General features: G+C 40.0%; 1 protein-coding gene across 1 annotated transcript in view; it reads left to right on the top strand.

Moving 5' to 3' along the window:
- The window catches only part of LOC107671325 (rap guanine nucleotide exchange factor 4-like), a 74,548-nt gene that overhangs the window by 5,218 nt on the left and 45,837 nt on the right, over nucleotides 1–23,493 (top strand). Inside the window, exons 2-4 of the mRNA XM_016464219.1 lie at nucleotides 2,547–2,689; nucleotides 2,862–2,950; nucleotides 4,421–4,567. Coding sequence (XP_016319705.1) covers nucleotides 2,547–2,689; nucleotides 2,862–2,950; nucleotides 4,421–4,567 — 379 coding nt within the window. The remainder of the gene's footprint in view (nucleotides 1–2,546; nucleotides 2,690–2,861; nucleotides 2,951–4,420; nucleotides 4,568–23,493) is intronic.

The raw sequence follows: 23,493 nt of genomic DNA, 5'->3' as shown, positions 1-23,493 counted from the left end.
GACAGCACATTTTTGGGTGAACAATCTCTCTAAGAAACACTTTTCATTTGTAGTAATAGCAGCACTGTGAGTCTATGGACTCTGCCTATCATAGCCTGGATACAGAACATCTAGGACATATCCAACATTTTAAAGCAGTTAACAAACATTACAGTCTCATTATCAAACATGGAGCAGAGATTTGTGTGTAATGTGTTTATGACACACTCTAATGGGCTCCGACCTGCTCTTCCTGCAGTGAATGTCTCCATCTCACTGTAGATCAATATTTACACACCTAAAGCAGATGGGCACAGGTCTGTTGAAAAGAGTAAATGTGCCAGTACTCTTCCCTCTCCATTCCTGTCTTTATCTCCTTTCACCTGACATTGTTTCGATGGAGAGATAGATGCATAACAGCAATGTCCAGATGTCTTGAGTGGAGCTGTATTTGATTTTCACTGCACTGGTTTCCCCTCTGACTCATACAACAACATATTGATTGCTGTTTGAATTATATGAATGTCATAAATTTAACTATTGAGGTTGAAAGTAGTTCCTAGTTTTGTTTCAAAATGATTGATATAAATGCTCCAAGTTTAACACCCGAAGCTAGGTGGTTGTTCATATCATTAACCCTTTAGTACTTGCTATGGAGAGAATGTGCATTCAAACTGTGTGGTTTTGATGAAAACCTTTGGGTTAGGTGTTTTTTAGGTTTTGATGTAGAACTGTTTGCATAGGGAGTGGATTTTTAGTCCCTGTTAAACACCCTCAGACACACAGGCACATGATCACATATTGTTTGCACAGGTGTGTCTGACCTTTAAGTGGACATGTGCAGCTAAGAAGGAAGACCCCCTTTTTAACCTGAACTCTACATTTTCAGCTTAGACTAACCTTAAATTTAAAAAGTTAGGTTTTAAATTAAATCTACTTTCAGCTTCAGTCTGTTCACTGACTGTTGGATGCATATCGCACACAAAGCAGGAAAAGGAAGGGCACACATTGTTGTCATTTTAACTTTTATTATTGGAAATAAAATAGCATTTGCAAGGTTGATATGCTGAACGTCTAGAAGAACTAATTCCAAAGCTTTTGCCAGATATTTATTTTATGTCAATAGTAAACGTTCTGGCTATGCACGACTGATCATGTTGTTATCATTTTCTGAGTGAAGATACGGTCACACAAAGGTGTACCTCTTTAGTTTGCAAGACATGTTACGACTGCAGTGTTTTGCTTGACTTGCTCTTTGTGTGTGTGTGTGTGTGTGTGTGTGTGTGTGTGTAAGGTGTTAATTATCCGTTACTGTCAATATCCCATTACTCCCATTCATGTGTGATCGATCTCAGTGTCATTCTGCTTGGCCAGAGCTGTTGCTTTAGAGAGTACTTACTTACTTACATTGTTCAACCTGCTCTCTAGATATCAGCATTGGTCATCAAAATCCTGTATGGTTTTACCACTATGTCACGTATATAATCCGTCAAAATCCGTAAAATAATATTGTGTCTCCTTACTGATTCCTGATGATGAGCATTCTTTCCCTGGGGTGGTGTTGAATAAATTAGACTTGCTATATTGAACTGCTTCAAGTGACAGCAGCAGTCAAGGGTCTCTTAAACATTTATAAACCCAGTCTCAAGTCTGGCTGGGTTCATTTAGCTCTCTATATCGGCACAGTATAGTATGCGGATTAAAGTAGGTTTGAACACAGCTAAAGGCGCATTTGATTTCATTTTTCTTTATTTTTCAACCGTTGGCACAAAAACTTAATTTGGCTGATCTTTGACACGATTTGTGGGCAGTTACTCAAAGGTGATCGTAAGCTAATTTGATCTAATATTTAATGCTTGTAAAATGTTATAAATTTACATAGCAAATTGGAATCAATAAAATTCCTGAATATATTTTGAGACAAATGTCTTGTTAATGGTTTTATTTGAGGTAATATATTGGGATATAATGAAACCATCATATAATCATGTAATTAAAATATATTTATTGTTACTACTGTAAAGCCATGTTAAATTATTATCGGATCTCCTTCAAGCCTGTATTCATAAAATGAACATATTTCAATGGCAGTGTATTTTATGAACAAAAATGCTTTTATTTATGAAAATAAACAGAAAATAGTACAAACTGAATTTTCGAACAAGTATTAACTTAGATATTATACTAAACACATTACTTTATTTGTCTACAAATAGTTGTGTAGATACTGAGTGGCTTTTGCCCTGAGTGTGGGGTAAAGGCCATACATTTATATGACAATTTTTTTTCCACCAAAATGTGTTGCTCTATTAATTTTCACTAAAAAGCTACATATTTTCTGCAATCATACACAATGGGAATAGTGAAAAGCACATTTTCATTAAGGCATGCCTTTAGTCCTGTTGAACCCAGTATGCTCTGGTTTATTATCAGACTTCTAAGATGTGAACAGACTAGTTCCATCATAGTGCAAAACTCAATAAACAAATAAATAAGTAAAAAGGCATGAGAATGAGCATTTTTGAGTCAGCTATTGCTGTAATTTTGATTTGTATGTGTGTTTGCAGACTGGAGGAGCGTTCGGGGGAGGATGTGGACATTATCTTGGCCCGTCTGAAAAGTGTGAAGGCCTTTGAGAAGTTCCACCCTGCTCTACTTCAGCAGATCTGTCTATGTGGCTTCTACGAGTGTCTGGAGAAAGGCATCACATGTGAGTCAAGCACACACACACACGCACTCATGCACTCATGCTCACACACATATGGTATGAAAACATTGTTTGTTGACAGAATTTCTTCACACAAGGTTGCATTGTGACTGAGTTTGGTGTTAGATTATGATTTTTTAAATAGAGCGCTACTTTCTCTCTGTGTGTTTGTTAGTGTACAGGCAGGGTGACATTGGGACTAACTGGTACACCGTCCTGTCCGGTTCTCTAGATGTCAAAGTCTCGGAAACAGCAAACCATCAGGTACGTTATCACTTCAGTCATGTTTTTAAAGGGGTCATATGATGCGATTTCAAGTTTTCCTTTCTCTTTGGAGTGTTACAAGCTGATTGTGAATAGATAAGATCCCTGAAGTTGCAAAGACTAAAGTCTCAAATCCAAAGAGATATTCTTTATCAAAGTTAAGACTCTGCCACGCCCCCCTAAAACGGCTCGTTCTAACACGCCCCCACATATCTAGGTCACTATGTGGGAATATTTGCATAATGCTGCCCAAATGTGAAAACGAAGCGTTTGAGAGAGGCGGGGCATAGAGGACCTACAATAATGTACAGTATTTGAAAAATAATGTGTTTTTTGAACATTAAAGCATGTCAACATATTCTGTTACACCAAATACACAAAATAATGATCTTTAAAAAAGCATCATATGACCCCTTTAAAATACTAGAGACAGAGCTCACCCTGTGTCTGAACTATCAAAGAAATTATAATATTAACATTTTAGCCCTGTAGTATACACTCATGTAAAGTGGCATATACAGCGCTATATAGCATATGTAGTATATATGCTATATAGAGTAGCAAATCTCAACTGCTTGTTCGTTTGTATTATTGCAAAATTATTATTATAAGGTTAGATAATGTCCAACTTTATCTGCATACAGTATATTCCCATAAAGAGCTAATTTTACCATATAGCAAATCTCAACTGTATGTGAAAATAATTAATGTGTATTGTGAATAGCACTATAGAAATAAATCTGACTTGATAATAGAACATACACATACTCACACATTCACTATAGTTCATCAGGGACAAGCAGTTATGTAAATCATAATTTACATAACTGTTATTGCATTACATTAACAGGTCTTCTTAGACGTCTCTCACCTAAAAGGAGTTATATTTAGGTACTAGACAATTATGAGAAGAGATTGAACACTCAAATATCTATACCGTTTCAAATATTTAGTGTCACTGCAATAACTGGCTAAATTCTGTTCAGGTTGCTGAATGTCCCTCATTTGTTGTGTCTCTCTGTTCTTTAGCAGTTGCTTTTTGTTCTCTGTGCTTGTGTCGTGAGCAAAAACTACTAAGATAAAAAAAAAAAAAAGGATTTATCAGTTGCTAAGTAGAATCTGAACTGGAACCAGAATCACTTAACTGCTTATGATCATACATTTGGATGCTCACAGTGGCCGTTTTATATTGAGTGCAGGTGCTTATTATAGATCCCAGCAGAAAACTAGAGCAACTCCTATCAGAGCTGCGTCTTACATTACAAACCTCTGGGTCAAATGAGCTGACCTCTCTCTTTCTCTGTGTGTGTTGAGTGAAATTGCCTCTGTCCTTGACAATGGCCTGGATCTAAGTGGAAGCACAGCAGTCTCTCAATCAGAAACATCTCAGATGGCTTATATGACTCCTCTCATCTGATTTCTGCCTCTTTGAAAGAGTTTGCTCTCACCTGTGTTCCTCTTCATGTTAAGGATGCTGTCACCATCTGTACACTGGGCATCGGCACAGCTTTCGGGGAGTCTATTCTGGACAACACGCCTCGGCACGCCACCATTGTCACCCGAGAGTTCAGTGAACTACTGTGGATTGAGCAGAAGGACTTTAGGACCCTGTGGGAGGTATGATATTTCTTTTAAGAATATACTGAGAATATACCAATGACACCTACGATTAAAGTGTGACAAATATGCAAAAAAAAAAAAGAAATCAGGAAGGGGGCCAACACTTTTTCACACCACTGTATATGAATAATCATGCTTGAATCATGTTTGAAGTTTTAAGTACAGTATCTGCTTTGTGAGTTTATTGTGTAAATTAGGCAATTGGAAACTTGAATTATGACGAAATAAACTAGAATTATTAATACTGTCAGATTAAAACCCTTTAAAGTGAACCCTTTAAAGTGCACTTAAGTGTGTTAAGACACAGTCATAAAAATTTACTTTCCTTAAGTACACTTAAGTGGCCTTTTATTTCATTAATATTATATGTGACCCTGGAGCACAAAAGCAGTCTTAAGTCGCTGGGGTATATTTGTAGCAATAGCCAAAAAAACATTGTATGGGTCAAAATTATCGATTTTTCTTTTATGCCAAAAATCATTAGGATATTAAGTAAAGATCATGTTCCATGGAGATATTTTGTAAATTTCCTACTGTAAATATATCAAAACTTAATTTTTGATTAGTAATATGCATTGCTAAGAGCTTCATTTGGACAAATTTAAAGGTGATTTTCTCAATATTTAGATTTTTTTGCACCCTCAGATTCCAGATTTTCAAATAGTTGTATCTCGGCCAAATGTTGTCCTATCCTAACAAACCATACATCAATGGAAAGCTTATTTATCCAGTTTTCAGATGATGTATACATTTCAATTTCGAAAAATTGACACTTAAGACATATATCCATGGTCACATATTGTCTGCAAGTACAAAAAAAAAAAAAGCAAGTCCACTTTCAAAACAATTTAGCACATCTTTTTTCCACAAGGGCAGCCATATAACAACAATAACAAATCCATTTGAATTGACAGTCCCAACCTATTTTACATTTGTAATGTGATTTTTGAGTGAAACAGGATATTGAAGGGGAAAAAATGTAGAATGAGACTTGATTTTATCGATCTGGAATTAGATCCAGAAAAGTGGAGGTTACACACTAGAATGGAACAGAGAGTTTGAAGTGAAGAGGTTAAAAAATTAGGATGGCATTGTGATGTCAGTCGTTTCACTTCATACAAAATTGTAAACTGTGCCAGTTGGGTGCGCCTGAATCCACATTGGTCCAACCATAATTGCCAGACTGCCACAACTTGTGCAAATTTTTTTATTTATTTTAGCTGCTTTATCATCTGTAGCCAGCAGGAGGCAGTGGAGGTATAAGAAATGTTCTGTTCTGTGATCTTAAAATTTTGTCATCATCCTCTAGTTCAGTGGTTCTCAGCTAGGGGGACAGAAGTCAGGAGCCACTCCCTCAGAACACTTCCAAGGGGGCGCAAGATGGTTTAAAACATCCTTAAACTAAGCTAAAATAGCTAAACATAAAGATGTCTCATCCCGTCCTCACGAGGCATTGGAAAATGTCAATTCATAGGCCATAAAGAACTCTGAAGAACATTTGGTTCTTAAACTTCTGTAATTACAGGATGTAATTATTTACTTTTATTAAATTAATTTACTTAGGTGTTTTATTATACTGCCACTCCTCGTTTCTGTAAATAGGCAGATTTATCCATACAGCAGCATTACCAAAAATATTTGAGGCTACATGGCTTTGAATGATGAATGTCTTTAAATGTCTTGAATAATGGATGGCCTTGCAGTCAAAAAGGTTGAGAAACACAGCTTCGGTGTGACACTATAAATACATATTTTCTGTATCGTTCATGTAGAGAGTTGGGGGATTTTAGGCATGTTGCACTCAATTCCCAGCACTCATACTGAAGGAATTTTCTATCACTTATTTCTTCAAAAACACAACAGATGAAGATGCTCTTTTTGTCCTTTTCTATCTTTGGCAGAAAAGACAGCAGTACTTCTGCTCTTCAGGGCCGTGAGTTTATTTCCATCTTAGTCTTTCATTCTCTCGTTTTGTTCTTTCTGGCCCTTGGGCAATCAGAAATTCTGGGCCTGATGGGAAGCTTTTACTGGAGCAGGTCAGAGAAGGACAAAGCAGCCTGGAGCTACACCAGAATGAGCGGAGGAAGACAGGGAAAACAGGAGAGAGAAACAAAAATAGAGGAAAGGAAGGAGAAGGCTGAGGAAAGATATTGAGACAGAGACACAGAGTTTCCCCTGGGAGGGGCTGTGCCTCCGCTGAGAGTGTGTGTGTGTGTGTGTGTGTGTGTGTGTGTGTGTGTGTGAGTGAGAAGCACGCTGGGGAACTGAGAGGACCAGCAGAAGTTCTCTGCTGTATCTGCTATAACTCTAAGGTGATGTCTTATTTCATCATTTATGTTTCTGGATGGCTGCATTCATAGTCTAGTGCGACTGTTATAAAGAAAGTATTTATGGTTGTTTTGATGTGGTGAGTAGTGCTTATAGGAGAATTAGTCCAGAGCAAGTTAGTGTAGCGTAAAGATCGTGTGCATTTGTTTGTCTGAAAGACAAAATAGGGTCACATTTTATAAGGTCCAATTCTCACTATTAACTATTAACTTTGCCTTAGTAAACTCCTAATTTGCTGCTTATTAATAGTTAGTAAGGTAGTTGTTTTGGGCACATTATGCAAATATTCCCACATAGTGACCTAGATATGTGGGGGCGTGTTAGAACGAGCCGTTTTAGGGGGGCGTGGCAGAGTCTTAACTTTGATAAAGAATATCTCTTTGGTTTTGAGACTTTAGTCTTTGCAACTTCAGGGATCTTATCTATTCACGAACAGCTTGTAACACTCCAAAGAGAAAGGAAAACTTGAAATCGCATCATATGACCCCTTTAAGTTTAAGTATTGGGTAGGATTAGGGGATCTAAAATATGATCATGCAAAACAAGTTGTTAATATGTGCTTTATAAGTACTAATTAAACAGCCAATATGCTAGTAAAATGCATGCTAATAAGCAACTAGTTAACAGTGAGAATTAGTCCCTAAACTGATGTGATAGCCAAAATAGACATTTCATTATATTGTTGTTTTTTTTTGTGTTGGACACTATTCTGTTCTGTATTGAGATTTTTACAGCAGTGTACCTTTATAAACAACATTGCTGAATGTAACACAATCAAATGTGGTATTGTGGTTTGAATAGTTATTTGAGTATAGTTGATATACGCTCACAGTCGCACATTTTCATCTGAGTTGTGAAAGTTAAAGTTTTTGTTAATTGAATCATCACTGGCTGTCAGTCATGTTGTGCTGTGCTGATGTGTTAATTTTGATATGACTGAATACATGTCTGTGTGAACAGATCCTGAACAGATCAGTGATGTTCAATTGCTGTCCGACTGCCTCTGCTGGAGTGAAGCGTCATGGTGTTGTGTCATATAGAGAGGCCACTGTATGGTCACTGTAGCTCTGGCACCAGATCCCTCTGAGAATACTGTAGTTATGTTACCATTATCCTAATGACACCATTATAAAAACATACAACCACATACTTTAAGGCCTAAAAACACACTCGTATACATACAACTAGTTTTACAAAATAACAAGAGAAAGCCCTTTGTCCATGATTTGATCACGGTAACGCTTTAGTATAGGGAGCAGTTCTCACTATTAACTAGTTGCTTATTAGCATGCCTATAATTAACATATTGGTTGTTTATTAGTACATATAAAGCATTTATTCTTCATGACCATATTCTATATCCCTAATCCTACCCAATACCCAAACTTAACAACTACCTTACTAACTATTAATAAGCAGCAAATTAAGAGTTTATTGAGGCAAAAGTCGTAGTTAATACATTTTACATTGACATTTTACATTTAATCATTTAGCAGACGTTTTTATCCAAAGCGACTTACAAATGAGGAGAACAATAGAAGTAATCAGACCAACAAGAGAGTAACAGTATACAAATAATGTGACAAGTGTCAGTTAGTCTAGCACAGTACACATAGAAAGGTGTTTTTTTATTTTAAATAAATTTGAGTGAATAGAATAGAATAGAATAGAATAGGTAAGTGCTAGTATTAATTGGTCAGGTGGTGGCGAGAAAGATGTGTCTTTAGACGTTTTTTGAAAATGGCTAAAGACTGCTTGAACTGAGATAGGCAGGTCATTCCACCAGCTGGGAACAGTCCAGTAAAATGTCAGTGAGAGTGATTTTGCACCTCTTTTGGATGCCACCACAAGGCGTCGTTCACTTGCAGAACGCAAGCTTCTGGAGGGCACATTAGTCTGAACCAGCGAGTTTAGGTATATTGGTGCAGCGCCAGTGGTTGTCTTGTAGGCAAACATCAGTACCTTGAATTTGATGCTATTGGCAGCCAGTGTAAACTAATGGAGAGAGGTGTGACGTGGGCTTTCTTCAGCTCGTTGAAGACCACTCTCCCTGCTGCATTCTGGATCAGTTGCAGAGGCTTGATAGTAAATGCCGGAAGGCCCGCCAAGAGAGCATTACAATAGTCTAGTCTGGAGAGAACAAGAGCTTGGACAAGGAGTTGTGCGGACTGCTCTGATAGGAAGGGTCTAATCTTCCTAATGTTGTATAAGGCAAATCTGCAGGACAGGGCCATTGTAGCAATATGGTCTGTTAAGCTTAACTGATCATCAATCACAACTCCAATGTTCCTGGCTGTCCTGGAAGGAGTTATGGTTGACGAACCTAGCTGTATAGAAAAGTTGTGATGAAGTGCTGGGTTGGCTGTAGAGCTGCCCCCTAATAGTTGACTAATCGTTAGTCGACCAGAAGAGGCTTGGTCGGCCAAAATTTTTTTAGTCGCTTAGTCGCAGAAAAAAAATCCACATTGGCAAAGTCACGCAGATCGTTAACAGCTGATCTATGGTAATACAGTACATCCGGCAGGACATCCAAATGCTTGCCTATCAATCATCCACCACAAATATGGCTTATCATCTGAAATATGTAAGTATTAGCAACTTTACATGGCCGCTCAATCTAATGTTAAGCTAGAGAAATGTCCGCTATTCAAGTGTCTGTGTGGAAGCTGAACAGCATCGCACTCACTGCAGGAGGCGCCGGTGCGCTCACTTGCTCTTCACATACTCTGTAATTTTTGGTCATACAGATAAGAGTAATACATCTTTCAAATCTGTAAAGACTCTATGTTTATTTGTGTGCACTCACAATAACAACAAAACGCGCTTTTATAAAATAATGAAAGCAAACAGGATTCGCTTTCTGCCGTCTCAGTCTGTGAACTTGAGCGCGAAACTCCGTGTATATCTTTGCCTTACAGACATTAAAATATATCTATAGAGAGTGAAATGTCTACTTTCAAATTAACCAATTCAAATGGAAAACAAATATTCTCAGATTATGTAATCCGTGTGAAACATGCACACAGGCGCATCACTACTGTGGAGATGACGAGTCGGTGTCGCCAAAACAAAGAAAGCACTTGTTTATCAGTGAATTATTAAAATGTTAATGCAGCCTCCTTACTGTTTTTCCCTGACACATTCATAATCATAGCTTCTGCGGTGCGCTATGGCAAGCTTTATTTGTGTGCTTGAGAGCTTATTAGGCTTTGTAGGCAATTAAAGGCTCATTATAATTATTTAAATGTTTTATTAATTTAAATGGTTTATTAATAAACGTGCGATTAGTCGACTAATGCTTAAAATGAACGACTACTAGTCGACCAGAAAAATCCTTAGTCGAGGGCAGCCCTAGTTGGCTGAGACCATAAGCAGTTCTGTCTTAGCAAGGTTGAGTTGAATGTGATGGTCCTTCATCCAGCCAGAAATATCTGTCAGACAGGCTGCAATGCAAACAGCTACTGTTGGATCATCTGGTTGGAATGAGAAGTAGAGTTGAGTGTCATCAGCATAGCAGTGATAGGAAAAGCCATGTTTCTGAATGACATATTCTAATGATGACATGTAGATGGAGAAGAGAAGTGGTCCAAGCACTGAGCCCTGAGGAACCCCAGTAGCAAGAAGTTGTGACTTGGAAACCTCACCCCTCCAAGACACCCTGAAGGACCTACCTGAGAGGTAAGACTTGAACCACTGGAGAGCAGTTCCTAAGATGCCCATCTTCATGAGGGTGGACAGGAGGATCTGGTGGTTAACTGTGTCAAAAGCAGCAGACAGATCCAGCAATATGAGTACTGAGGATTTGGAAGCTGCTCTTGCCAGTCTCAGGGCTTCAGTAACCGATAGCAGGGCAGTCTCAGTTGAGTGGCCGCTTTTGAAGCCGGATTGGTTGTTGTCCAGGAGGTTTTTCCGTGCAAGAAACATAGAGAGATGGTTGACACTCGCTCAAGTGTCTTGGCAATAAATGGAAGAAGGGATACCGGTCTGTAGTTTTCTAAAAGTGCTGGATTTAGAGAGGGTTTCTTAAGCAGTGTGGTTACCCGAGCCTGCTTAAATGCTGTGGGAAATGTACCAGTGTGAAGAGAGGTGTTGATAATGTGAGTGAGCGCAGGTATAACTGAAGAAGAAATGGCCTGAAGGAGGTGAGTGGGGATAGGATCAAGCGGACAGGTTGTAGGATGATTGGAAAGGATAGTTAGTTCATTCTGTGGATTAATTTATAAGGATTAATTCTTCACCTCAAGACTAGCAATGTGTGTTTACAAAGTAGACAGTGCTTTCTTGATTGATTTCTTGCAGACTTTAAGTTGTTTTACAGTTGTGTAGAGTCAGCTTACTTTAACCAACATAGCAAATGACTGCTCAGATGCTTTCTGAATGCTTTCCGTTTTACAATTATAGACTTATTCACAGCTCTGCTGGGAAAGAGATATGTGTTTGTGTATGGGTTTGTAGTGTAATGCTGGGTCACTGGGTGGGTTGCACAGAGAGCTGACTAACAGGAAACCAGAGAGACACTTTGGTCTCCGTGTCTGTCTGTGCACTTGTGTGTGTTTAGGGGATTTTGGGATGGGCAGGATGACCATGTTTCCATCCCACCCGCACCAGCTTACACGCAACCATTATAACCACATATACACAAACATATGAGAAAAAAGGTTCTGGAATGTGATTTTGAGCTTTTGAAATATTTTAAATCATCAGCTGTACATGCCACCAGCATGTTGCATTATCATTACATTTTCATTGAACTTAATCTGAATGTGAAATAGATACTTATTTATTATTATTATTATTGTTGTTGTTGTTATTATTATTATACTGGTATGGCAAGTGGAACTCACAGATTTGGTTTCTAAAACACTCTAATTGTGTAATTTCACCAGAAGCACTTAAAGGGATAGTTCACCCAGAAATGAAAATTCTGTCATCATTTACTCACCCTGTTACTCACCCAAACCTGTTTGAATTTCTTTCTTCTGTGAAACTCAAAAAGAAGATATTTTGAAGAATGTCACTAACCGAAAAGTTTAGTTTCCATTGACTTCTGTTGTCCATACAATGGCAGTCAAATGTGAAATTGTGTTGTTACAGCATTCTTCAAAATATCTTCTTTTGTCATACAGGTTTGGAATGACATGAGGTGAGTAAATGATGACAGCATTTTTTATTTGTATTTGTTTTACATTTTTGGATGAACTGTCCCATTAAGAAGGTTAGAGGAGCAATATACTGCACTAAAGCATAACATTACTCTAATTTTCAGAGATTTAGGAAACATATTGATTTTAAATACTGGGTTCTCTGAAAGACAAAGCTACAGCCAGTATATTTAACTGTTAAAATTGTTACAATAGTGATGTAATGGTAATTTGTAATGGTAAAATACTGTTAAAAAATGCTATGGTAAAAACCTTATTCTTATTAAAAAAATCCTTTACTCTGTATATGGTAAAAAACTGTAATAGATCTAATGGGACATTTTATAAATTTTTAAAGCAAAATACTACTAAATACTACTACTACTAAAAGTCTTTGGAAATAAAAAGGTAATCTTATAATTTACAATGAGAAACCAAACATTGAAATTGCCAGAATTTACATTTGATGTTTTTTTATTGAAATAACTGTTTCTTCTTATTTTTTTCTTATCAGTTATGTACTGTACATTAGGCTTTTATGTTACATCTTATGTTGTTAAATGACTGTTTATTGCATTATTTTAGTGCCATGGTGTCACAGATTCACCAGCCACATCAGCCACACCAGCCACCTACACCCGTTCACAATCACCAGATTACTAATTACGAACACCTGATGTCACTTACCGGAGCACTATATCTGTTCCCTCACCTCAGTATCACATTGACTGGTCTCAAGGTTACATACCTTACCTCATGCCTCTCCATATCACTCTGGATCTCAATGGCTCTGTGTCTCCCGCTGTCTTGCTGGATCTTCCTAAAGAGGATTAAGATAAGGACTGTTACCCTTCAGTTTCAAGAGCTAAAGTTATGTTTTAGTTTTAAAACTTACCGTTTGAAGCTCTCCTTCAGTTTGTTTAAATAAAGAAGCTCTGAATCGTTCTTCCTGTGTACTGCCGCCTCACCGAGCAATGCTCCTCCAGCACCCGAGCCGATGCAAACTAACCGTTATCATCTATCAACCACGGAACGGGCTCTCCGAGTCACCCAAGGGCTCTGTATGTACTGTGGGTCCCAGGAGCACCTTCTGCCCTTCTGCCCAATTCTCCCCACACGCTCAGCGGTGAGTACGGTCCATATTCATCCTGGGGTGTCTCTGGATGGCTAAACATCATCCTGACATCCACTGGAACTCCGGGGAAATACTTCGGTGTGGTATGTTTAAATAAAGAAGCTCTGAATCGTTCTTCCTGTGTATGCCTCTCTATCCAGCCGTGACAGAAGACCAGTCCTTTAAAACAGAAGTGAAAATTTACGGATTGAAGCTTGCTATGGAGGCACAGAGACCACTCACCCCAGATCCATTCACCGAACTGGTTCAAGCACGCCGCGAATCCATTCAGCCTCCTCCCATCATGCCATCGACCTCTGCATGTCCCATGGCCAAACCCACAACCTACTCCGGTGAGGCGGCCGCCTGCAGCGGTTTTCTACTCCAGTGTTCACTATACTTCGAATTACAACCCCATCAGTTTGTGAATGATCGAGCGAAGATCGCATTCATCATGTCACTACTGTCTGGAAGGGCGCTGCATTGGGCCGAAGCTCTCTGGAATTCCCGCAGTCCACTAGTGCGCTCCTATGATGCCTTCGTGGATCATTTCCGCGAGGTGTTTGGCAAAACTACCTCGGCGATCTCCGTGCACGATGAGCTATTTCGACTACGGCAAGTGAATATGTCCATCCATGACTATACAGTTCTATTCCATACCTTCGCGGCAAGCAGCGGATGGAACGAAACGGCCCTTCTATCAGCGTTCCGACGTGGTCTAAACCCTTCAATCAGACAGCAAATGTCCATCTATGAAGACACCATGGGTCTAGAAAGCTTTCTGCAAAAAGAGCTACACATCTCCCAACATCTAACTGCTTGTCTCACCGAGGATTCCTCATCCGCTGCCGCCTCACCGAGCAATGCTCCTCCAGCACCCGAGCCGATGCAAACTAACCGTTATCATCTATCAACCACGGAACGGGCTCTCCGAGTCACCCAAGGGCTCTGTATGTACTGTGGGTCCCAGGAGCACCTTCTGCCCTTCTGCCCAATTCTCCCCACACGCTCAGCGGTGAGTACGGTCCATATTCATCCTGGGGTGTCTCTGGATGGCTAAACATCATCCTGACATCCACTGGAACTCCGGGGAAATACTTCGGTGTGGTAAATCCTGTTTCAGGACATGTTTAGCAGATCTCCCTCTTCCAGGCCGAGCTAAGCTCTCCATACCGCTCTGCTTTACCACTATTGAGAGCCCAGCTTCACAAAGCTCAGTCCACATTCCAGCCGCCTACAGGGCGTTCCAGGACATGTTCAGCAAGGTCGCGGCAACCCATCTTCCACCTCATCGGCCATGGGACTGTGCGATCGACCTGCTGCCTGGGGCCAAATTACCTAAAGGACATGTCTATCCCTTATCAATCCCGGAGCGCGCTGCTATGGAGGAGTACATCAAGGAGGCATTACATCAGGGGTTCATCCGTCCTTCCACTTCTCCTGCAGCATCCAGTTTCTTCTTTGTGGCGAAGAAGGATGGAGGCCTACGCCCTTGTATCGACTATCGAGCACTGAACTCCCAAACCATCACATTTTCCTATCCACTCCCTCTGGTGCCAGCCTCGTTGGAGGAGCTCCGTGGTGCCCGGATCTTCACGAAACTCTATCTACACAGTGCCTACAATCTAATCCGCATTCGAAGAGGAGACGAATGGAAAACTGCATTTATAATCCCATCTGGGCACTACGAGTACTTGGTTATGCCGTATGGCCTTTCAAACTCCCCATCCATCTTCCAAAACTTCATGAATGAAATCTTCCGTGATATGCTCAACCAATTCGTAATCATCTACATCGACGACATTCTCATTTACTCACCCAATCTTAAGGAACACCAACAGCATGTTTCCCAGGTACTCCAACGTCTCCGCGAGCACCACCTCTACCTCAAGCAGGAAAAGTGTGAGTTCCATCTAACCACCATTCAATTCCTGGGCTACATTATCACACCAGAGGGAGTCCAAATGGACCAAAACAAGGTGGAAGCAGTGAGGAATTGGCCACAACCCACCACGGTCAAAGAGCTGCAGAGATTCCTGGGATTTGCAAACTTCTATCGGCGCTTCATAGCCCATTATAGTCAGCGGTCCGCTCCACTTACCTCTCTCCTCCGTCAGAAGCCAAAGACCCTCTCCTGGACGCCTGAAGCCACACAGGCCTTTCTGCAGCTCAAATCCTCTTTCTGCACCGCTCCAGCCCTAACCCATCCAGATCCGAACCACCAGTTCGTGGTGGAAGTGGATGCTTCCACTCTAGGAGTAGGTGCAGTATTATCCCAATGGAAGGGTGAACCCCCCGTACTCCATCCATGCGTGTACTTCTCCAAGAAGATGTCCCCGGCGGAGCAAAATTACGACATCGGGAACCGCGAGTTACTGGCCATCAAACTTGCACTGGAAGACTGGCGGCACTGGTTGGAAGGGGCTCAACATCCCTTCGAAGTCATAACTGATCACAAGAACCTCCAATACCTCCGTGAAGCTAAACGTCTCAATCCCCGACAAGCCCGATGGGCCTTATTCTTCACCATTCAATTCCTGGGCTACATTATCACACCAGAGGGAGTCCAAATGGACCAAAACAAGGTGGAAGCAGTGAGGAATTGGCCACAACCCACCACGGTCAAAGAGCTGCAGAGATTCCTGGGATTTGCAAACTTCTATCGGCGCTTCATAGCCCATTATAGTCAACGGTCGGCTCCACTTACCTCTCTCCACCGTCAGAAGCCAAAGACCCTCTCCTGGACGCCTGAAGCCACACAGGCATTTCTGCAGCTCAAATCCTCTTTCTGCACCGCTCCAGCCCTAACCCATCCAGATCCGAACCATCAGTTCGTGGTGGAAGTGGATGTTTCCACTCTGGGAGTAGGTGCAGTATTATCCCAATGGAAGGGTGAACCCCCCGTACTCCATCCATGCGCATACTTCTCCAAGAAGATGTCCCCGGCAGAACAAAATTACGACATCGGGAACCGCGAGTTACTAGCCATCAAACTCGCGCTGGAAGAGTGGCGGCACTGGTTGGAAGGGGCTCAACATCCCTTCGAAGTCATAACTGATCACAAGAACCTCTAATACCTCCGTGAAGCTAAATGTCTCAATCCCCGACAAGCCCGACAGGCCTTATTCTTCACCCATTTCCGATTAACAGTAACCTACCGCCCTGGGCATAAGAACCTCAAAGCTTTATCATGTGCCGCCACTCTCACAGAACCCCCTCCACCTACCACTCTACGTCTCACTCTTCTGGACTCCATCCACACTTGCCGATGCCCATCGCTCCGCTACACCTACCTATCAACCGGCGACCGAGTCTGGCTCTCCACTCGGGATATTCGTCATCGGCTGCCCTGCAGGAAGCTGAGTCCCCGTTATATCGGACCTTTCCCTATCACAAGGCAAATCAATGATGTCACCTATGAACTCCAACTCCCAGCCACTTATCACATTTCACCTACCTTCCATGCATCCCTATTTAAACCTTTTATTGATCCACTTCTCCATCCTTCCACAGAACCCAAAATACCTCCTCCTCCCGAGGTCGACTCCAACGAAACCATCTACCGAGTCAAAGAAATCCCAGACTCCCGACGGCGGGGCGGCCGGCTCCAATACCTCGTGGATTGGGAGGGGTACGGTCCCGACGAAACATCATGGGTGGACAGAGATGATGTTCTGGATCCATCACTCCTCTCCGATTTCCATCAATCTCACCCAGATCGTCCTGCTCCTATGGGGCACGGTCGTCCTCGCCATCGGTTACGGGCACCAGGAGACGCCCGGGGGGGAGGGGGTACTGTCACAGATTCACCAGCCACATCAGCCACCTACACCCGTTCACAATCACCAGATTACTAATTACAAACACCTGATGTCACTTACCGGAGCACTATATCTGTTCACTCACTTCAGTATCTCATTGACTGGTCTCAAGGTTACATACCTTACCTCATGCCTCTCCACATCACTCTGGATCTCAGTGGCTCTGTGTCTCCCGCTGTCTTGCTGGATCTTCCTAAAGAGGATTAAGATAAGGACTGCTACACTTCAGTTTCAAGAGTTTAAGTTATGTTTCAGTTTTAAAACTTACCGTTTGAAGCTCTCCTTCAGTTTGTGTAAATAAAGAAGCTCTGAATCGTTCTTCCTGTGTATGCCTCTCTATCCAGCCATGACACGTGTGTTAACATGATGGTGTTTTGTATTTGTGTGAATGACACTGTGTGCACCTTGTATATATTAGCATTTACCTCAGCTTGTGGAAAAGCTGCTTGTGATGAATTTGATTTATCATGTGACTTTTTCTTTACCACCTGTGTTTTTAATGTGGATGTCAGTATATTATAAAGGTACATATATTTTGATATGTTGCCTGATACTAATTATAGAATAAAAAATGTATTACGACAACCAATATGATGGCCAATATAACATAATCCACGAATACCAAATGCATCTCCAATTTATATTTATTTCCATTTATAATTATCATTAATTACCAATATAATGAAGTTATAAATAGTACCTGGTGTTCCTGTTTTGGCTGCTCATTGGCATTTCGAGGAAACTATATTCATAGATAAAAGACAGCTTTGGCAGAAAGCAGCAGCACCTGTAAGTAACTCATTTCTATTTCAAAGCCTGAAGCTCTGGGCTGGGTAATTGTGATGTTTGCTTGAATGACAGTTGTCTCTTTTGAAGCAGCATGTCTCTGTGCCTTTATAGAGGGACAGCTGGCCTTTAATCTGAGACAAACACAGATCCTATCACAGCACAGAGCTCTGCCTGTCTCTGAATTAAACCCAACTGCAGACACAGCGTGTCTGTAGGAACTGATCAAAAGCAATGTGGCTTTGCTGCTATACTATTTCTATCCAAGGTCTTTGACTGGTTGGAGGTGGGTTATTTCACCCCAAAATATCCTCCCGAAACTTTTGAGATCCAAATAAAGCAGTTTGTGTGTCAGTGTTTTGTTGTCAGTTGACATTGTTGAACGTGTCTGGAAGGGCTGTTAATGTGACCCAGGACACACATTTTACCGAAATACAATAAGATTAAATCCATTAAAATGCATAAGGCAAATGCATTGGGTGTCATTAAATAACAATGACCACTACTTTTATAGCTTGTTTTTATCTACAGTAGGTTAAGCTTAATTTGTAGATATACATTTTGAACATTTCAAGTTGCATACATTAACTTTTGATAGTGTATTATGAAAAAAACATGAATTAACAGTGAACGAATGTGTATGTATAAGTTAACATTGAACGACTAATAAATGAAAAAAGTTTGGCGTCAATGTTTATCTTTGTATTTTTGTTATGAATGCTTTTATTAAGCAAATACACATTAAATTGATCAAGAGACAGAAAAGACTTTTACATTGTTACAAAAAAAATTATATTTCAAATAAATGCTGTTCTTTTGAAAATGTTTATTCATCAAATAATTAAGGAAAATGTATCACGGTTTCCACAAAAATATTAAGCAGCACAACTGTTTTCAACTATGATAATGATAAAAACATTTCTTGAGCAGTAAATCAGTATATTAGAATGATTTCTGAAGGATCATGTGACACTGAAGAATTTACATTATTTACTTTGTTAGTGCACATTGCTAGTCTTGAAGTGAACAATTAATCCATGAAGTTAAAGGGGTGATAACATGAGAAACCAAATTTGCCTTGATCTTCTGGCATATAAGAGGTCTTTGTACCACTAAAACTTCCTGCAAGTTTCATAGCTTAAGACGTCCATCCCATTATAAACAAAGCATTTATTTAATCAAGCTCCAAATACGGCTCGTTGTGGATCCTATGGGGCAAGGTGACGTCACCCAGCACCAGTCGTTTGCATATGACCGCCTCCAGCACAAGACAACTACGCCTAATTTTGCATCATTGCATCGTTGTCACGCCCACAGGTGTTCAGTCGACGTGCAGCGAGTGGGTCTGAAGAAGTAGCTGTTTACAATAAGATTGCGATGGCAGGCAGACGATGTGGAAAAACAACATGTTTGAATACGCTGCCGAAGGATCCAGACATCAGGGAAAAATGGATTCAGTTTATTTTTCGCGAACGTCCCGGTCACGTCAGTGTTAATTTACGCGTGTGTTCACTACATTTCACGGATGACTGTTTTGAGAACAAATCGCAGTATGATGTTGGCTTTGCCAGAACACTTTTGCTCAAAGATCAGGCTGTGCCGACTATTATAACTGTAAGTAATGTATTTCATGTAAAAACTACTTTTTAAAACATTAATTGCAGTTTTATTCATAATGAATAATCACAGAGTTTTTACTTAGTTTACTTGCATATTGTTTTCATAGGCCCTGTCCCAAATGGAACACTTCATGTGCATTTGTGGTCTTACGGACTTACAATGGCCGCTGCGTGTGTGTGTGTCCGTTAAGTCTACGAGAACGTAGGGTGTCCCATTTGTCATTTTAGCATTCAGAAGGGTGCTCGTGAGCGCCCCCTTTGCAGCTGCTATGCGTCCTCGATGCACATTTCTGCCGAGCCCGCAATGGGGCAAGCTCCGCAGCAGACTTCTACACAACAGTCAAAGCAGCATTACGTCACGAAAGTGGGGACTCAGAGGAAGACCGCGAGGGTTTAGGGTGCCATTTGGGACAGGGCCAGAGTCTGTCATGTTCAGGCCCCGTGTTAAAAGATGTTAGCCAATCATAAAAGTGGGCGGTTACACTGAACTCTTAAAGGGGAAAACCCCCCAAAACCGACTGTTTGAGTAACAGGGTGGAAAAGGGTCATAAATCACTAAATTTTTTACGTAGCCAATCATAACAGTGGACGTTTACACTGAACTCTTAAAGGGGAAAACCCCCCAAAACCGACTGTTTGAGTCAGAAGATGAGAAACTGGGTGGAAAAAGGTCATAAATCACTACATTTTAAAAGTTTTTCGTCCAAAAAACTATAGTAATATTATAATTGCACCTAAGAGAACATAATAAAACAAACCAAAAAACCCATGTCATGACCCCTTTAATCCACTGAAAAAATTAAAATAAAAAATTCGTCTTGGTAATCTTTAATCAAAATCTGAACATTTACTTTCTGTCACAAAAACTCTGTGTAAAAACAGGAGGACTCAAGTGCTGTGCCAAAAAGGAATGAAGCTTATTAGAAACTTCGGATGATAACATCAAAACTAGACAACACAAAATTCAGGAGAAAACGGGGCTCCCAGTGCCCACACCAACTGGACTGATGGCGGGGAGGATGACAGAGAAGAGTTCAGTGTAGCGCTCCCAGTCCAGACACTTTATCCAGTGGATTAATTAATCCTCGCCTGAGGATCCTGGACACAGTACCAAAAAATGATAAGCAGAGAGGATATCTCAAAACATACAAGGTAAGGGCAGACGTAACACAAATGACATACTGACACAGAGAGAAGCCATCGACGGGAATAAATAGGAAGGGGAAACGAGTAACAGGTGCGCAATTAGTGGAGCACACAGCGCTGCGAGTTAGCGCTGATTGCTCCCCCACGTGCAGTAGTAGATGACAGGAAAATAACAAACCACCATGTGCCGCAGACAGAGACAAAACACGGATGAACAGCAGGAATGAGTTGGAGAGAGGTGCCGACCATTCCAACTTTCACTCTGAAATGGCATTCCTTCTCTGATGATGGCAGAGATGGCCAACAGACAAAATGGCTGATTTTTGAAAAACTTGCTGTTGGATTCTGTAAAATTATGTAAATTTGGAATATGTAAATGTTGTTATATATTGTGATCACTCGGTGGCGCCAGCCCAAAGCTTCATAGGTTGCTTCAGGGCATGGGGACAAAGACAAAAATCAAGTTTCTCTGTGATACACCATTGCATTCGTAAAATATAGCACTTTGCTACAAAATAAAAAATTGGCTACCATTCAACTCAGAACCAGACCAGTCTGATTTATGGTCAAACACAATATCCCAAAATGTCGCAGAGTTATAGCCTTACATGTTCCTCATGCACTCGAACGAAGAAAAGAAGAAAAAAGAGGAATTCTGTTTCTAGCCCTTCCACTTCAAAAGTTATTAGCATAAACATGAGTGTAGCTTTGACAGTTAGTGGCGCTAGAGAGTTTGAGTTAGATACTCCAAATTTGCTGTGGATAATGTTGAGACTGTCCTCTATTTGTGTGCCAGTTTTCATAACTTTCCCTCAAATGGTTCTGTGGGCTGCCATTGACTTCCATAGCTGAAGAAGATGAAACTGTGAACGGTAATGAATGTCCAGGATGAATGACTCACTGGGTCACGGATGGTACATTTGTCCAGTCCTTTGATTGTCTGTGATGGAGAGCAGGTGTGTCTGATTCCACTGTCTCATCAGCGCACATGGCCAGGCGACTGCCGTCGTCCAGAGCGACGCTAACAGGTGCTCTGATGACTTGCCATAAGAGCAAACATCTCCTCTTACTGTAATGATGCTGCTGAAAGTTCAGCCTCAGTGTGAAAGAGCATCTCTGTGCCTCTCATTCAGTCTAATAATCACAGTTCTGCTGAAGACAGAAAGCAGATCACCAAACAGATGACAACATGATACAGGCATATTGTAGGGGTCTGTTTTAATTCATCTGAACTTCAATTCACGTTAATTTGTATAGTACTTTTCACGATACAAATTGTTGCAAAGCAGCTTCACAGAAAATTAAAAGTTTCAACATTATATTTAGGAGTAACTTATCAGTGGTGATTATGTTGAGGTGATGTCCATATGGCAGAAATGCACAGTAAAAATCACGCAGTTAGTTAATGACGTATTCAAACAAACCTTGAACACTATTAACAGCAATGATTATATGTTGCAATGTTTTACAGAGTGATAAATGCCATGGTCAGTGCATGTGAAAAAAGAAGTACACTTAATTGTACTGAATGTGCACTTCAAAATAAGTTTACTTCAAACTTAAAAGTATACTTAAAACAAATTCTTGCAGATAATATAATATGAATGAAATAAAAGGATACTTAAGTGTATTTGAAAAGAGACATTTTCATGACTGTTTCTTAACACACTTAAGTACACCTTTAAAAAAATTGTTTAAATAGTTTTAACTGTAGTGAGTTATTTGATATTACATTAAAAGTTAATGTATTTTTAATGTACTTAATTGCAACGTCATCATTACAAATGTGTAATTACATATATATAAATACATGATGAACCAGTTTAATTAAAAATGACATTGAAGTATAATTTAGTTTACCATAAATGCTTGTCAGGACATCCAGCAGTACTTTAGCCATATTTCAATGACAATAGAAGTGATTATGAAATTACATATAAAAATGTACTTAAGTTCTACTTGAGTGGGTCAAAAAGCACTCTAAAGTTCAGCTGATTACATTTAATAAACTTTTAAATTAAAACATTTTCATTTCATTGCAGTTAACATATAATTAATTGTATGAAAACATTACATTCAGCTTACACTTAAGTATATTATTTCCATAATAAGAAATATTTTTTAAAGTATGCGAAAGTGTACTTGGTCTTCACAAGAGTGCAAGTCACAATTTTTATGTATAATAAACAGCTTATAAAATACAGATATGTTGTGAAAGTTGGCTTTGTTTTATTTTATATAGAATTTCATGTTTCAAACGAATGTATTCTTCTCAAATCAGTGTAATAAATAGCGAGTTCCCATTGTGATAACGTAGGGTGTGTCAGCATGCCTCACTGTTTTTTTTTTTCCTAGGGCAATGGAAATATTCAGCTTTTTGTAGTCAGAGTTTTGTGTCAATACAGAAAATGACTTTCAGAAATAGACTTGCCCTGAGAAATTTTCACTTGAGAAAAGTGAGACAACTAGCCCCAGTCTCCCCTGTATAAATGTTTGGTCATAGGTTTTGCGCCACTGGATTGATTTTGATTTAGAGCTGATTTTGAAATGATTTAAAAAAGATTTTATTGACATTTTTCTGATTGAGTTAGTGTCTCATATATTATACATCAGTCCAGATGGTAGAGTACTCTCACTTTATGTGTCCATCTTCTTGAAAATACTGAATTATTAAATGAAGTCGTGTTACCTTTAACATGCCTGAAGAAACAAACAGAATTTTAAGCACGTTAGGCTGCGAATATATTTGTTTTTAAGTGTTCCATTGTGTGAAGGTTCTTCTTAAGTATTAGAATAAATTCATACTTATTTAGTAATTATTATTAATAGACCTTGAACCCTTTTGAACAAAAATCTGATTTTGCACACGTATGTTTGTGTGTATCTGTGCATGTGCAGTCATCAGACCATGATGATTGGAGTACTCAAATCGCCTAGCAACCACTCCGCTCTCAAAGGGGTGTGTGTG

Source organism: Sinocyclocheilus anshuiensis, unplaced genomic scaffold (genome assembly GCF_001515605.1).
Source record: "Sinocyclocheilus anshuiensis isolate Anshui unplaced genomic scaffold, SAMN03320099.WGS_v1.1 scaffold284, whole genome shotgun sequence".
NCBI lineage: Eukaryota > Metazoa > Chordata > Actinopteri > Cypriniformes > Cyprinidae > Sinocyclocheilus > Sinocyclocheilus anshuiensis.
This window is presented reverse-complemented; position numbering and strand designations above follow the sequence as displayed.